Here is a 14,562-nt window from a genome sequence, read left to right as displayed (position 1 = left end):
TTTCCTTTTATACCCAGTCGACATCCCTATTGCAGGAGGTTTTACAAACATTCAAGTCACATGCACAAAGACAATTACTGGTTGCTACAATCGTTTATATTTGATAACATAAAAGTGATCCTGTAGGGTTGAGTGTTATTCTGGATACAATGCATTAGAAACTTGTTACTTTTAATTTTATCTTTTGTACATATATTCTCTGAGTTTCATAGCTTTTTATTTGAATGTAATTTTTAATTTGCAAGCTGAGAGGCAGAATTTAGTATGTATTCCCATTGATCATTGTAACATCTTTATATAAACACTGAATTCGCAAATAAAGAATTTTAAAAGCGAAAATTTCTATCCTGCTTCGTGACAAGTCAGTCACATAACTATTGGTGAAACGGAACAGCCATACTACGGTAATTATGAAAATACTATATTATTGAGATGAAAGCGAAGCCCATTAGCTGTTAACTAGTTCCGATTCCGGTTGGCGATTAGAGCCGCCGACTAGAGTTATAATTTACCTGTAACTAATAATAAAATATTTTTTTCTTCTTGCCTTATTTTTTTTTCTTAAAAAACATCGACTGTTACGAGTTGAGGGTGGATCCCCATAAGTTTATTTGTCAACCAATGGATAAGTTTATATTAAGCCTATTTGTAACGCACCCTTTGTAGGATCCGCCTTTGCCGGTTTTTTGCCTATTACTAATGACGTCTCTTTATTAAGTGGTGATAGAGATTTCCAATGACTTTATAATCGTTTCTGTAATATTGAGTTTTTGCTTAATACTAGTGAGAACATAAACTAATAAATCAATAAAAAAAATCACTAGTATTTGACAGACGACGAAGCGCGTTGAGAATCTGACAGCGAACATTTTTTGGTTGCTGTTATTCTATATTTAATGCTACGATATTCGACAGAAATCCTGCAAGTTTACAGCTTACTCTAACACAGCTTGAGAAAAGGGTAGAGACTAATAATAAAAGCGAAAGTTTTTCTGTGTTTTTGCGTCACGATAACACGGTAAGAAAAAAATGAATAGAAGTAGCCGAGAACATGAATTATCTCAAAAAAGTTCGTATTTCTCAGAGACCACGCATTTAAAACCTCAGTGTGTAAATAAACACATCTATACTAAAATACTATACATATATAACTATAACTACCTAGGTCTGTATGTTCTTATGACTGAACATCGTGTGGATGTACGGAGGCACCATCGGCGGCACGTTCGGAGTCGTCTCAGGCGGCTGTTCCTTATCTTTATTGTTCTTAGTCTTCCTAAACTGGAATCCATTCTTCCTCAGTATCTTTCTAAGCGTCTCTCTCGACCCTTTGAAGTTGATTTCTTCTTTCAATATTTGTAGCAGTTTGTTTATTGTTGGCACTTCTTTTTTGAAAGCGTAGAACTCGTGTACTTTTCTGCGTATGACTTGCAAGTCGAATTCGTCGACTTCTATTTTGCCTTTCGTGCGGACTCGTTTCTTTGGAGTCTTCTTTAATGTCTCCGGGTCTAAGAGACCCTGCTCGACGAGTCGCGCCTCTTTGACAATGTTCAGCACTGTGCGCTCGGATACACCTGGAATGTAAAGATTTTTATTGTTAGTATAAATTATATTAGTATTATTACTGATTCACATTCAAAAAATGACTTTAGAGTTAATGGAAAAGTAATAAATGTAAGAATTGGTTTTGAAGTTAACTTAATTCTTCTTCTTCTTCTTAGTCGTTGCACTCTTGGCAGAGTGGTCGTGTCGTTAACTTAATAAGTTATTGAAATATTTTCATAATTACAAGCAACAAAGGAGTTGTATTTTTTCTGCAAGGCTTTGAAATATTAATCAAACAGTATGATTCAGTTTTCAATTTAGTGCTGTCTCTATCATTTTAAGACAGTATGTAGCGACAGATAACATGGGAAATATAGTTACAGTATTTTAGAACCTCTTAAATATATAGAGGCAAAGTTTGACAAGGAGGCTTCATTTATCATTATATTATTGAAATGAAAACATTATTTTACTGAAAATGTAGGTAAATAACTAAATTATACACTACACAAACAGTTTTTCAATATCACTATTTCTATTGTGTTTAATAAATATTAAAGTCACTCGCTCAAGTTGATTTAATGTACTACAGTAGAGCTAGCTTTGCACATAGACAGGATACCTTCGCATTGGCTTGCATATTATATTAATAACTGTATCTATTGTCTATTATGCTTACAAAGCTTAATGGAAGAATGGATTTTGATTAATTAGCTATAAAGGAGTCTCTTAATTCATGATAAGGTGAACTAAATATTGTTAAGTAGAAGAGAGTTGAGTAGAGTTATTCTTAAAAGTAGGTATGTAGGTATAGATGCTAGCTTTTTATGTTAAAATATGTGCATTAATTTGGAGTTGACAAAAGTTTACAATACCTATTTTTTTTAAAAACATCATTTCGCTTGAATCAAGCCAAACAATTCTATACTAATCATAGGTTATCTCGAGTTTCAATCAATACTCATAGAATATTCAAGTAAACAGAATGTAAATTTTAAAGTATCTAGGAATGTCATCAAATATCAAGATTAACATATGAAAATGAAAAATACAATGTATGATGACAACAATGCAATACTAGATTCAGATAAAATTCGCAAACGCGACTAGCATTACGCCCGCAGCTTCGCCCGCGTCGAGGTCGGTTATATCGCGTTTTCAAGAGAACTTCAAAAATCTGGGATATAAACTATCCTACATTCTTTCTCAAGGTCAAGTCTATCTCTGTACCAAATTTCATTAAAATCAGTTCAGTGGTTTAAACATGAAAGCATAACAGAGAGACACAGAGTTACTTTCGCATGTATAATATTAGTACAGATGAATATATCTACAGGCTATGGTGTAAAAGAAACACTACAAGTATAATACACTCTCTCACTTCCTCACCAGTTAAGGCATATAGAGAGAGTAAAGTAAACAAAATGATATCACTTACTTTGTCAGCAAGTGAATAAAGCAATCTTTGATCTACGGTCGCAAGTCTAGCAGGATGTTGCAAGCATTATAATGATAAAAGGTGTTTATTCCTGCATCAGTCAGATCATAGGTGGAGAACAGAATTGATTTGAATGTTGCAATGTAGGCTAGATACCATATTTTATTACAATTACAAAAGCACAATAGCATAGATCATTCAAAAGATGTTTTTAAATCTGTCTGTTAAGGATCATGGAAAACTATGTGTCCAATAAAATATCAATTTTTAATAGACAACACCACCAATACTTTTTGTCTAAGCTAGGTTGTAATAGCTGGGCAGCTGAAATCGGAATATTAAAAGTGTAATTGGTCAAGAATCATTCAACTTTTACGTAGGTTCTCAAAATCTTTGTATTATTTGAACGGTCACCTGACATTAATGTTTGATGAAGATTAGAATACTTCTGTGGTTCAGTCATACATATAAATAAATGATAATAATTCAGAACAGTTTTTTTTCGTAATTATGTTAAATGTAGAGCCTCTTAGAAATAAATAGAAAGAGGGGGGCCTTTCCTTTTTTATAACTTATACATTTGATAGTAAAGTGTATGCGCTTATAAAAACCTATGCATAGATGCTCTTAGCGCATAGCCATCTCGCAAAGCACAGGTACTTGGTGATGGGCCTTTTGTCGTCACATAGGCTCAAAATCCACCCATTGTGTGTGGGTAGTCGCACAGCAAAGAAGGAATGAAGGACTTACAATAATACAAATTAGGTTTAAATCAAATGTGCAGAATTGTAACAAATTAATATGTGAAGAATGAAAATCTGTTGGCATAGAAAAATGGATGTTTGCAAGGTACATCTCATTTTATAGTGTCTCAGTAAATGAGGGGTCTAGTCGCAGATGCTCAGCCGTAGGTAGTCTATTAATGTAGCGATGACTAAGGAGAGAATAGATCTATTAATTAAATCATTCAATAGTTGAATGTGCTACATCCGCCCATTTTACAATTATTGAAACACAAGTACGAAGTAACAGAACTTATTTAGAAGAGATATTAGTATTAAATAATGTTACAAAGATGATATTTAACCATATATTTTATTAATTAGTTTGTTTTCAATAATGTCGGTTGTTGTCACATACGCGACAAAAACGCTATTGAAAAGGCCACGCTTTGTTGCATAAAAGCTTAATACGCATAATAACGTGAATATTTGCTATGTATTTAGATAGGAAATAGAGTTTACTATTGCAATGCTGTATTTATTCTTAAATTTATGGGGATATATAGAATTTATTGCATGAATACAGACCTGTGGCAGCGGAAACTCTTACGTACACTTTACTCAGTGGTATTATCGGGACTTGCATTCGTTTCTCTTCATCCATAAATTCTTTTACTTTTAATATTATCTCGCGCACTTCACTCGTGATATTTTTCGGCATTTTGTCACGTAACTGTTGATACCAGTCAAACAAAAACACTGAGAACTCATAAATGGCCGCTTTTGTCAGCGTGACATTTAAGCAAAGATGGCGTTGAAGCGTTTCTATTGGCCACATTACGATGCCATCGCTTGGCTACGTTCTGTTTATCCTATTCGTAATAAAATTTCGCAGAATCTAACAATTGTTTTTTGGCCGATGAATTAACTTTGATTTTAGCGTAACGTAAATTCTAGGCCTGTGTTTTACAAAACACATACTGATTAAAATACTATAATTATTCATATGGTTGAGAGACTAAGTAGGTATTGAATAAAGAATAACGATTTACTAATTGAAGTATTAAGAAAATAATAATTATAAAGATAAGCAGATGTCATTGGCATTAAAATCAGACGGATTATTTGATGACAGCTAAAAATATTATTTGTAGCGTTCTAACTTATTTTCGCTGCCAAGAATGTTTGAATATCATGATTTTCATGAATCCTACTTTCACCATTCTTGTGTAATTATCCCGGAAAGAGATGTTCTGGACACGGACATTATTGGTTCCGGCTGTGTCTCCCGTTTAAAACGCTGGTGGCATGATTTGTTTCTCTTGTGTTATACATCAGCGAGAACTAGTTGTTTCTATACAAGTTCTCATGCCATGACTATTGATAGATTCAGGCAGTATCGCAAGTATAGACACCGAATCCATCCGATGAGTAAATTCAGGTACCTACCTAATATTACAGATCACAACATTTTTAAAAGAAAAATTCAACCCTGCTTTTTTACTGTTCGATAATGGGATCTGTAGTTCAATGATTATAGGGTAGTGATATTCCCTTAAAAACCATAATCAGTATTTACCTACTATAGCTTGGTACATACATCTAAAGAAAAAGGATATGCTTAATAATATTTCTTTACATTCCAGAATCTTTTGGGACACCCTTATGGTGTATGTGTTCCTCATAAACAAAGTGGTGTTCCGTTTTTCCTCGTCGTTTTACTTCGATGGGGTTCCCATTGTCTTCTACTTCCTCGGAGCTCTCCTCGAGCTGGTCATCATAGCCGACTTCATGATCAACCTGAAGACTGGCTACATAGACACGGAAGCGAAACAAGTGGTGCTTGATACGAACAGGTCTCTGAAACGATTCTGTGCCCAGAAGCTGTTCTTTCACTTCGCTTCGGCCATGCCCTTAACATGGCTCATGTTCTTAAGATACGGAGCAGAGATCTCGTGCGGGCTCTGCAAGGCCAACAAGTTCATCAGCACGTTAAAGATCATCAGCGTAATCAGTCTCTACAGGGTCTTTGAAACAACTGAAATCCATGTTCAAAACCGGCCGTGGAACCTCAGGCAGCGCTACAAGTTCATCAGGATCGCTCTCGTCGGATTCGTCTGCATGCTGCAATTTTATGACCTTGGTGAAACCATTACTCTTCTTGTTATGATTGAAGACGGCAGAGTCAGGCAGTCTTCGCGTCTGGCAAGATTATTAAACAAACTCTATCATGAAAAAAAATATTCACTTGTCCGTTTAGCAATTTATGAAATGAATAAGTGTGTCAAGTCTCTATTGCTATTTTCATTAGGGTACCTGAAGAAGACGTATTATCTAGACAAGCTTGTGTCGCTGACTGCGTATTTGATAGCGCATGCATTCTTTTTGTGGTGCATACTGGAGTGCTATGCCCTGGTCAGTCGTATGCTGTATCCGAGTGACCGAATGGAAAAGATAACCCATGGGGCGGAAAATATGATGGCTTGTCGACAAGTGCCTGACGAGTTGAGACGTAAGTTAGAGGTGTACTTCAAATTTAAGCCGACACATCTGATGCTGGTTGAGAACGAGAACAATCTGTACAGGAGTCTGCCTCCGGTATTGAAGATGGAGGCCAAACTGAGTTGCTACATGAGTACCGTGAGAAAGATTCCTTTCTTGAGTAAATTGCCGATGTCGATTCTCGAGAAAATCGTAATGATGCTAAAGAAAGAAGTATTTTTAAACAATGATATTGTGCTTGAAGTAAGTATTGGTACTTTCAAACTTGTTATGTGATCTCTGTTTCAATTAGAGTTCTGACCGAAACCAATATCGCCAATCATTGTCTTTGAGACTTCCCCTTGACATCCACCTACAATAAATGTTTTTAAGTTTCCATAACCAAAGGGCAAAATCGGTAGAATATTTCTAACGCTCCACAGTCACCTGGTTGTATCTCGAGAACCGTAATAGCTGAACCAAAATGAATTACCAATTATATTGACAAAATGTTTAGGAGAAAACGAATAGTGTCAAATTTTATCCAATTTTTTATCATTCATCGGCAATTGTAAAAAGCGGTATTCGGTTTTAACATCATAAATCTATATGATAGTTAGTTCAATCAATTATTATAAAGATAAGTAGTTATAATTAAAATAATCGTTTGTTTTTCTGCACCCTAGGCTTGGGTACCAGCAGATGGTCTGATGATAGTTGACAACGGGGTCCTGGCTGTCTACTCCCACTTTCACCAGGAGACTGGGCACCTGATCGACGGAGACTACTTCGGGGAACTGTCTCTTGTCACTGACAACGAACTCTGCTTATCTTACGTCGTTGCTATCACATCGTGCACTGTAAGTGTGTCTTAATCTAATATACGTACGTTTGTAAAATTATCGCGTCACGGTGTACAAAATTGAACTCTTCCGAAAGATAAATTTTGAGAAATTTTGTGTATGCACACAAAATTTCTTGAGGTCTGGCATCGGACATATATTTTTCACCATTTTCTTTTTTACTTTCTAGATCTCATTTGTATGGTAAAACAAACTTTGCTGGAACAGCTATTTAGCCGGGTTAACGGGTTCGACTTACGACAAAATATGTTGCAAGCCGAACCTGTGTATTATTTCTCTTAGATTCGTTTGTCCCACGAAAAAAATCTTAAGGAATATCTTTTTTATTTCATCGTGTATCTCTTTCACAGGTTCTCATCTTACCAAAAGCGATTTTCAGGCACTGTATGCGACAACATCCTAAATATTTCCTTGATATCAAGGAGCAAATGAAGAAGCGATTTAACAATCCACTGCAGTCGAAACGTAACGGGCCTAAAGATCGGATCCCTGACAATCCTGATGCAGTGGAAGATAAAGACAAGGCCAACGAACAAACTACACAATCTTGAGGTTTCCCAAAGTGTCTCAAGGCGACTGTAGATACACTTACCATCGCATTCAAATAAAGGTGTCCGAGCCAAGTTCATGTAACAGATCGCGAGCAACACCGTGAACATATACGGTGTATAAAACCTCGCAAGTTCAGAATCAGTCGCTTTTTGACTGTTACTAAAATTCGTCTTTCTTGTAGAAATAGAAGCTATCGAACATTCGTTTATGAGAGCTAGCCAAGTCAGACCTTAGGCTATAAATTATATTTTAAATTATAAGAAATTATATTTTATGTTATTATAAATGAATTTCCCAACACACCATTGAACTTGGCACACATTTAGATCTCAATTCTTTTGTCGTTGAAGTCAACAACTGAGGCGTATATTATTGAACTTGGCTCTCATTTCACATGCATGTTTTTGATAAGATTTCATACCAAGCGTACAATTTGAAAACGGTCAAATGTTTATAAGATGACGGGTCACTGTCACGTGATTCATCGGTATAAAATGTCATGTCACATTCTTTTTTGACTGGCCTGTTGGTCTAGTAGTCAGTGGTCCTGACTGCTATACAGGAGGTCGTAGGTTCGATTCTCAACCTGGACATATATTTGTGTGATGAGCATGATCATTTGTTCTGTGTCTGGTCGTAATCTTCTATTAGGTAAAAAAAATCTCCATCGAAATGGTTTGATCGATTCTCATAAAATTTTGTGTGCGTATTGGGTAGGTCTGAGAATCGGACATCAATTTTTCATAACTATTGGCTAACTGCGCGACGGTGGCAACGCGTAGCGATTACAACATTCGCGGAAGCTGTCAAAAAATAACAGTGTAAACATTATAATTTTCTTTGCAAATATAAATAAAACCAAAGACTAAAATAGTATTGTTGACATTATTTAAGTGTATTTTAATAGCTTTATTTCAATAGTTTTACTGTCAAATGAATATATTATAATAATAAAAACCGTGTTTGAAACTATTACACATTATATTAGTTTCCGACCACAGAGACAAAAGGCAATATCAGCCGACCGACAATAATATTAGCCGACCATGTAAGAAATGTGGAGAACTGCGACATAACGGCCAGAGCTACTTGATACGACCCCACGTAATTCGTCAGACATCTGTCTGCCCATTTCTTTGATTTTGTACTGCAATCATCACATTTGACAGCTCCGCATTTGTTTTCAATTTCTGCCGTGTTGTGCGCTGCGGTCGTTCTGTCCGCCACTACTCGCTTAGCTAGCCAATTAGAGCATTTATTTTTCTGGTTAATGTTAATTTGTGCATTCATACAAAACAACGTTTTCTGAGACACCTAGTATATCTATATTATGTATGTATTTAGACAAACATAAGTATTTTCATCATTTTTCTAGTACATATTCATAATACAAGTTTCACTTAATTTGAGACTAGATGGCGTTGTGTGTATGATGTGGATTTGTGTGTGTCCAAAGAATCTTTTTATTTATTCTAATTTTATTTAAAATATTCGCTATCTATGTATGTTAGTCCAATTTTCGCTAACGTTTGCATTTTTGAGTTAGCCTTTTATTGAAATACTACTTAAATATTATGGAGATATACAATTCGTTTTAAGTTCGTTGTCAAGTCTACACTTAAATATAATTATATTTTAACGAAGAACTAGAGTAGACTTAAGTTACTTTTTAATTAAATTGTTTAAAAATTATGCTTCCGACTTTTATTGAGTCCTGTTGTCTTTCAAATCTTAATCTTGTGAGATATAAATTTTACCCACTCCCAGTTTCTGACTGAGCTGAAATTTTACATGCGTGACAATGCAATGCGGTTGAAATTTCACGTATGATTACTGTTGCTGCTATACCATCAAATATAAAACAAAAGAACGATGTTAAGCAACGGTTATTAGGGTACTGAATTTGGATGCCAGGAAATTTCCACCTACAATTTTCGCCCTACCGATTCCTTCTTTCTTATATAACAAACTAGCTGTTGCCCGCGACTTCGTCCGCGTGGTTAGAAGATATAAGTTATAATTTATAACTGCCTTCTATCTATCTTGTAGGATTCAGTCAGCGTTTGCAATGTAAGCGCAAAAAATGAGTTGTTTTACGACCTCACATTAGAAACCTCAAAAATTGTAGCCTATGTGTTATTCTGATGTATAAGCTATATTGTGGTGAAGTTTCATTCAAATCCATTCAGTAGTTTTACGTGAAAGAGTAACAAACATCCATACATCCATACTTACAAACTTTTGCCTTTATAATAGTAGTAGGATATAATATATTATAACCTTTTTTGACCAACCTCAAATCATAGACAATGGATAAATACTCTATGCAAGAACTAAAGCTGAGTCATTGAAAAGTATAGAAAAAATAACATCAAAAGCATAATTTTAGAATCATAAGTCAGAAAATAAAATGAAGGAATTCCACGAATCTTATTTTCACCATACGTGTCTAATAATACCGGAGAGAGATGTACTGGACACCGACATCATCGGTTCTGGTTGGCTGCAGTACCTGAAGTGGTGGTGGAACGACATGTTCCTACTGTCATACTCCAACGAGGCATCCAGAGGTTTCTACATCAGCACCCACGCGATGAAGATCGAGAGGTTCCGACAATTCCGCAAATATAAGGAACGGATTCATCCAATGAGCAAGTTTCGGTAAGTCTGGATTTTTTTTCTCTAGCCCACTGTGTCCCACTGCTGGGCAAAGGCCTCCCCCAAATCCTTCCACGATGCTCTATTCTGGGCCGCGTGAAACCAGCCCGCGCGGTAAGCCCTTCCTATGTCGCTTAAGTCTGGAATATTACCCTTTTTGATGTAGTAATGTAAATTTTATTTAAAATGCTTTTCTGCTAAACACACGTCCTGTTCTGAACACCAAACTGTTCAGATACCAAAGCTATCGTAAATGCGGCTGAATTAGAAGACATTTGCCTGCTATTGATAACGTTCTTAAGTCTCTTGATTTCGGTAACAAATATGGACTACATTAAAACAATTTTGACTTTTATTTAAGACGGCACGGGTAGCCGAGTCGCAGACTTGTCACGGATTCGATCTCCGCGTAAAACAAGAGTTCATGTGATTCACGAATGCATAACTCGGCAAACGTAGTGTATTACGTCCATTGGCCAGCTGGGATGACGACTTGCGAAAGACTGCAGGCGGATGCTGGATGTGGCAAGCCGAAGGCAGGGCGATATGGCGCACATTGGGGGAGGCCTATGTCCAGCAGTGGACTACTTTAGTAGTCGATGATGATGATGATGACGAATGCATGTCATGTGGGGAGCTGTTTTATGAAAAATTAAATCATTAAAGTGCACTTAGTACCTTCTTGCTGATGTAGGTCACCCATAAATGTTTTCTTCCAGAATAATTTGACGAAATAATATTTCAGGACGTTCTGGAACTTCCTGATGCTGCACGTTTTCGTATTTGATAAGATATTCTTCCGCTTCACTTCGACCTTCTTGTTCGATAATTTACCGATATATCTGTTCTACTTTGGAGCATTACTCGATATATTGATCATGATCGACTTGTTCGTCAGCTTGAAGACTGGGTACATTGATTACGAAGCCAAGAGGGTCGTCCTGGACACTAAGAAGTGTTTACTCAAGTTCTGTACCCAAAAACTGTTCATACACTTTGCGTCGACCATACCCTTTCACTGCTTCCTCCTAATGAGATACGGAGCGAATGCAAACTGTGGCCAGTGCAAGAGTAATCGGTTCATCTGCGCTCTAAAGATCTTCACCGTCTTCAGACTCTTTCGGGTCTTTGAGAGCTCAGCGTATCTGACGAGAAAACGCTGCAGGATTAGGAAGATCTACTTTTACAAGTTCCTGAGAATAGTAATCACGGGCTGTATCACTGTCGTCCAGTTTAACGAGATCTTCGATGCCTTCACAATTCTTGTGTTCATACAAACCAACCAAGTCGACACCAGATCAACTTTCGCCTCGAGGATGGCAATCAAGTACGGCTTCATGCGTTCCGAGGAGCCAGATTACAGACTCATATTTGTTGAAATGTACAGAACTTTAAACGTGTTCTGTATGTTTACTTTTGGTTCTAGGACGAAAGTTTTCTTCTTGGATAAATTGGCATCCGTGGCCGCTTATGTGATTGCCACAATTTTCCATTTCTGGTCTGTGTTGACGTGTTTCGCTCTGATTACCAGCATAGTGTACGCGAGAGATCAGGCGATCAAAATGCGGACGAACACGCTGAATTTCGTTAGCTCTCAACAATTGTCTGAGCATATAAGGATGAAGGTCGATCGATACTTTCATCTGAAGACAACGAAGATGGTTATAACACAAAATCAGAACAAGTTGTACAGCTGTTTACCTCTCGTGTTCAAAAACGAGGCCAAGATGTATATTTACATGAACCTGGTCATGAGGATACCGCTGTTCTCTGATTGGCCGTTGTCGATAATCCAAGATTTGGTGCTGATCATCCAAGAAAAGGTGTACTTGGAAAATGATATTGTGACTGTGGTAAGAATTTTTGTACTATCAGCCTTGACAGTTTTCATCCTCAGATTTAGTACATCTGTCTGTTTACCATCTCGCTTCAATATCTATGGACCAAGCTCGTCTTGTCATCTCTTTATACTTACATAAATGTTTCTCAATATCAGTGAATGACTTGCAGCATTTGAGTTTGTTTCCTAGCTGTATTTCTTTTTACAATATCTTCTTCCTCGACCTGCACCCAATTAGCTAATTGGGATTTAAAGTAATTTCTCTTTCGCTTTTCATCCAGGCGAGGGTTGCGGGTGCAGGCCTCATCATAGTGGACACTGGTATCCTGGCAGTGTACTCCGAGTTTCACCAGGAGGTGGGTCACCTGATCGACGGAGATTACTTCGGGGAACTGTCTCTAGTCACAGACAAGGAGCTCTGTATGTCGTATGTTATCGCTGTTACTGATAGCAAGGTGAGTGGATATTCCCACATTTTTCTTATTTATTTGTTTGTTTGTCGTTCCGGTTGTATTTTTGGTGCTTAATTCTGAGGCACTTTTCGATAAGTTAGCAGGCTGAAAATATCAAGGTATTTTTTTTTAAGGGAAACTTTTTTTGGCGCGTTTAGGATTTATCCGTATTCCGTATCCGCCTATGCATCGGAAGTACGCCGCGGCAATATTGCGTCACGTTTTTGTACCGATTTTATTTCGTGCAAAAAGCCTGTATACACTCAACAAAAATAATCGAAATGGAAAGACGGAACGAAAATAACTGGCATGCTTTCTATAAGAGAGAGAGAGAGAGACAGACAGAGTAACGCGCGCACGCCGCGCGCCTTACAACTATAGCAAAAAGTGTCGTTACAACTTTTGGTCTTCATTTTTCCGTCGTAACTCTTTTTCGCAACGTGCGATAAGGAACTTCGTACTCTCTCCTTCATCCTCTCTCTCTCCACATAATTAATTCCTCTTCGTTTCCAGTTACTGATATTGAACAAGTTGGCCTTCAGAAAGATCATGCAGGCATATCCGGACGAGTTCCATAATTTGACAATTGAGGTGAGGAACACACACAACAAGACAACCGCCGGACGATTATCCTTAGTGCCGCATATGGTAACTTAAAATCTTTTGGCTGGTTTAAATCGGTTCAGTTTTTTAGGAGAAACATGTAAACTGCATTTTAGTATAACTTGTTTTAGTTTGTATATTATGATTTGCTTTAAAAATAGTTTCGGGAAATAAAGAATTTGATCCTTGTAACGCGGGGTGAACAAAGACAAAAATTCGTGGATCACACAAATGCTTGTCCTACGCCGGTTTGAACCCATGACGACGAGCATTTATCCCTCGAATGTGTCTTGATTGCCATTGAAAGGAATTTATATTTACTGATATGTCAAAAGAATTCGTTGTTTTTTTTCTTAAGCTTAGGTTATGTTTAGGTTAATATGTATTTCATTAAGGGCCGATTTTTCAATCGCCATACATATTCGACGAATATGTTTGACATTTTGACAGCTTTTGTATAGAAAATATGTCAAACGGCCATATTTATTCCTCAGATAAAAGTTATCTGACTTTTGAAAAATCGGGGCTAAGTTAAACTATTTTTAAGTGATAGTCTATTATTTAAGTAAAATAGAATACAATTATATAGATGAAGGAAAGCTGGGGTCACACTTCCTAATTTTAGACTATCGATGGATAAGAAGTAACATCAATTTAGGTACAGTGAGTGGTTATGAAATGTTTAGGTTATTAATTTGATTATATATACGGATATCTTTAGAGACTATGGAACCCAGAGTGTCGTAACTCTGTCTAGTATTATTGTGTTTTTTTTTTAATTCTAAGTTAATTGTTACTTATTAAGCGTTGATTTAATGATAAGATTTCATCTTTTTGTCAGTAGTTTAGCAATAAATATGAACAATAAATATGATTTGTTTTAGTATTTTTATTTATTTCTTGCCAATATTCACAAACCTCGTATCGGAAATCTATTTTCCCACGTTTTTATACACTCACTTTTCTTGTTTGTTTGTCGTTTCGGTTGGATATTCAGGATAGCTTTAGACCCGATGAAAATGCATTTTACAACTATAAAAACGACTGGACCAATTTTGATAAAATTTTAACAGTGACATTCAAAAAGTGGGTTTTTAGAATTTTTAGATCCATTAAAAAATACACCGTTTTTTTACTTATTTGTATTTTAAAACAATGTTGACTGGGACAGCGATTAATAATATTTAAATCTTTATTTATAACTCTACAAATATTGCATTAATTAAACAATTCCATTCGAAACAGAATTTCAAAGAAAATTAGCGCAATAATAAAATAGTGATGTAACTTACGGAACTAACGAATATCGTAATTTGATATGAAGTAGTGCATAATGTTTGGCCTCCTCTAATTGTTACAGTTTTAATTGAGGATGCAACTTTAATTGTTATAAGTTGGCAACACTCTG

At 36.3% G+C, this 14,562-nt stretch overlaps 3 protein-coding genes across 3 annotated transcripts; 2 read left to right on the top strand and 1 right to left on the bottom strand.

Annotated features, from left to right (window-relative positions):
- LOC113506610 lies at nt 1-4,527 on the bottom strand. The gene is made up of 2 exons (XM_026889447.1): nt 4,294-4,527; nt 1-1,574 (listed from the first exon to the last, which is right to left on the bottom strand). Exons 1-2 carry the CDS (start codon nt 4,424-4,426, stop codon nt 1,162-1,164), a joined length of 546 nt encoding a protein of 181 aa, XP_026745248.1. The 5' UTR covers nt 4,427-4,527; the 3' UTR covers nt 1-1,161.
- A 145-nt stretch (nt 4,528-4,672) lies between these two features.
- On the top strand, nt 4,673-7,838 carry LOC113506609 (potassium/sodium hyperpolarization-activated cyclic nucleotide-gated channel 1-like). Its single transcript, XM_026889446.1, has 4 exons — nt 4,673-5,146; nt 5,352-6,450; nt 6,873-7,046; nt 7,400-7,838. The coding sequence occupies exons 1-4, from the start codon at nt 4,887-4,889 to the stop codon at nt 7,598-7,600; spliced, it is 1,734 nt and encodes a 577-aa protein (XP_026745247.1). The 5' UTR covers nt 4,673-4,886; the 3' UTR covers nt 7,601-7,838.
- Nucleotides 7,839-10,011: 2,173 nt separating this feature from the next.
- LOC113506607 (potassium/sodium hyperpolarization-activated cyclic nucleotide-gated channel 1-like) lies at nt 10,012-12,644 on the top strand. The gene is made up of 3 exons (XM_026889443.1): nt 10,012-10,262; nt 11,005-12,112; nt 12,381-12,644. The coding sequence occupies exons 1-3, from the start codon at nt 10,012-10,014 to the stop codon at nt 12,624-12,626; spliced, it is 1,605 nt and encodes a 534-aa protein (XP_026745244.1). The 3' UTR covers nt 12,627-12,644.
- The last annotated feature ends 1,918 nt before the right edge of the window (nt 12,645-14,562 follow it).

The sequence above is a fragment of the Trichoplusia ni genome (assembly GCF_003590095.1).
Source record: "Trichoplusia ni isolate ovarian cell line Hi5 chromosome 20 unlocalized genomic scaffold, tn1 tig00002205_group19, whole genome shotgun sequence".
Taxonomy (NCBI): domain Eukaryota; kingdom Metazoa; phylum Arthropoda; class Insecta; order Lepidoptera; family Noctuidae; genus Trichoplusia; species Trichoplusia ni.
The sequence above is the reverse complement of the archived record's forward strand: the minus strand, read 5'-3'. Positions and strand labels throughout refer to the sequence as shown.

What these genes read in the sequence shown, in the direction of transcription:
- LOC113506607 (XM_026889443.1), top strand. Translation starts at nt 10,012, where the DNA reads ATGAAGGAATTCCACGAATCTTATTTTCACCATACGTGTCTAATAATA. An exon ending in CATCCAATGAGCAAGTTTCG is followed by an intron (nt 10,263 to 11,004) that starts GTAAGTCTGGAT and finishes ATAATATTTCAG; the next exon opens with GACGTTCTGGAACTTCCTGA. An exon ending in AAAATGATATTGTGACTGTG is followed by an intron (nt 12,113 to 12,380) that starts GTAAGAATTTTT and finishes CTTTTCATCCAG; the next exon opens with GCGAGGGTTGCGGGTGCAGG.
- LOC113506609 (XM_026889446.1), top strand. Translation starts at nt 4,887, where the DNA reads ATGTTTGAATATCATGATTTTCATGAATCCTACTTTCACCATTCTTGT. An exon ending in ACAATGATATTGTGCTTGAA is followed by an intron (nt 6,451 to 6,872) that starts GTAAGTATTGGT and finishes TCTGCACCCTAG; the next exon opens with GCTTGGGTACCAGCAGATGG. An exon ending in TTGCTATCACATCGTGCACT is followed by an intron (nt 7,047 to 7,399) that starts GTAAGTGTGTCT and finishes TCTCTTTCACAG; the next exon opens with GTTCTCATCTTACCAAAAGC.
- LOC113506610 (XM_026889447.1), bottom strand. Translation starts at nt 4,426, where the DNA reads ATGCCGAAAAATATCACGAGTGAAGTGCGCGAGATAATATTAAAAGTA. An exon ending in AAGAGTTTCCGCTGCCACAG is followed by an intron (nt 1,575 to 4,293) that starts GTCTGTATTCAT and finishes TTTACATTCCAG; the next exon opens with GTGTATCCGAGCGCACAGTG.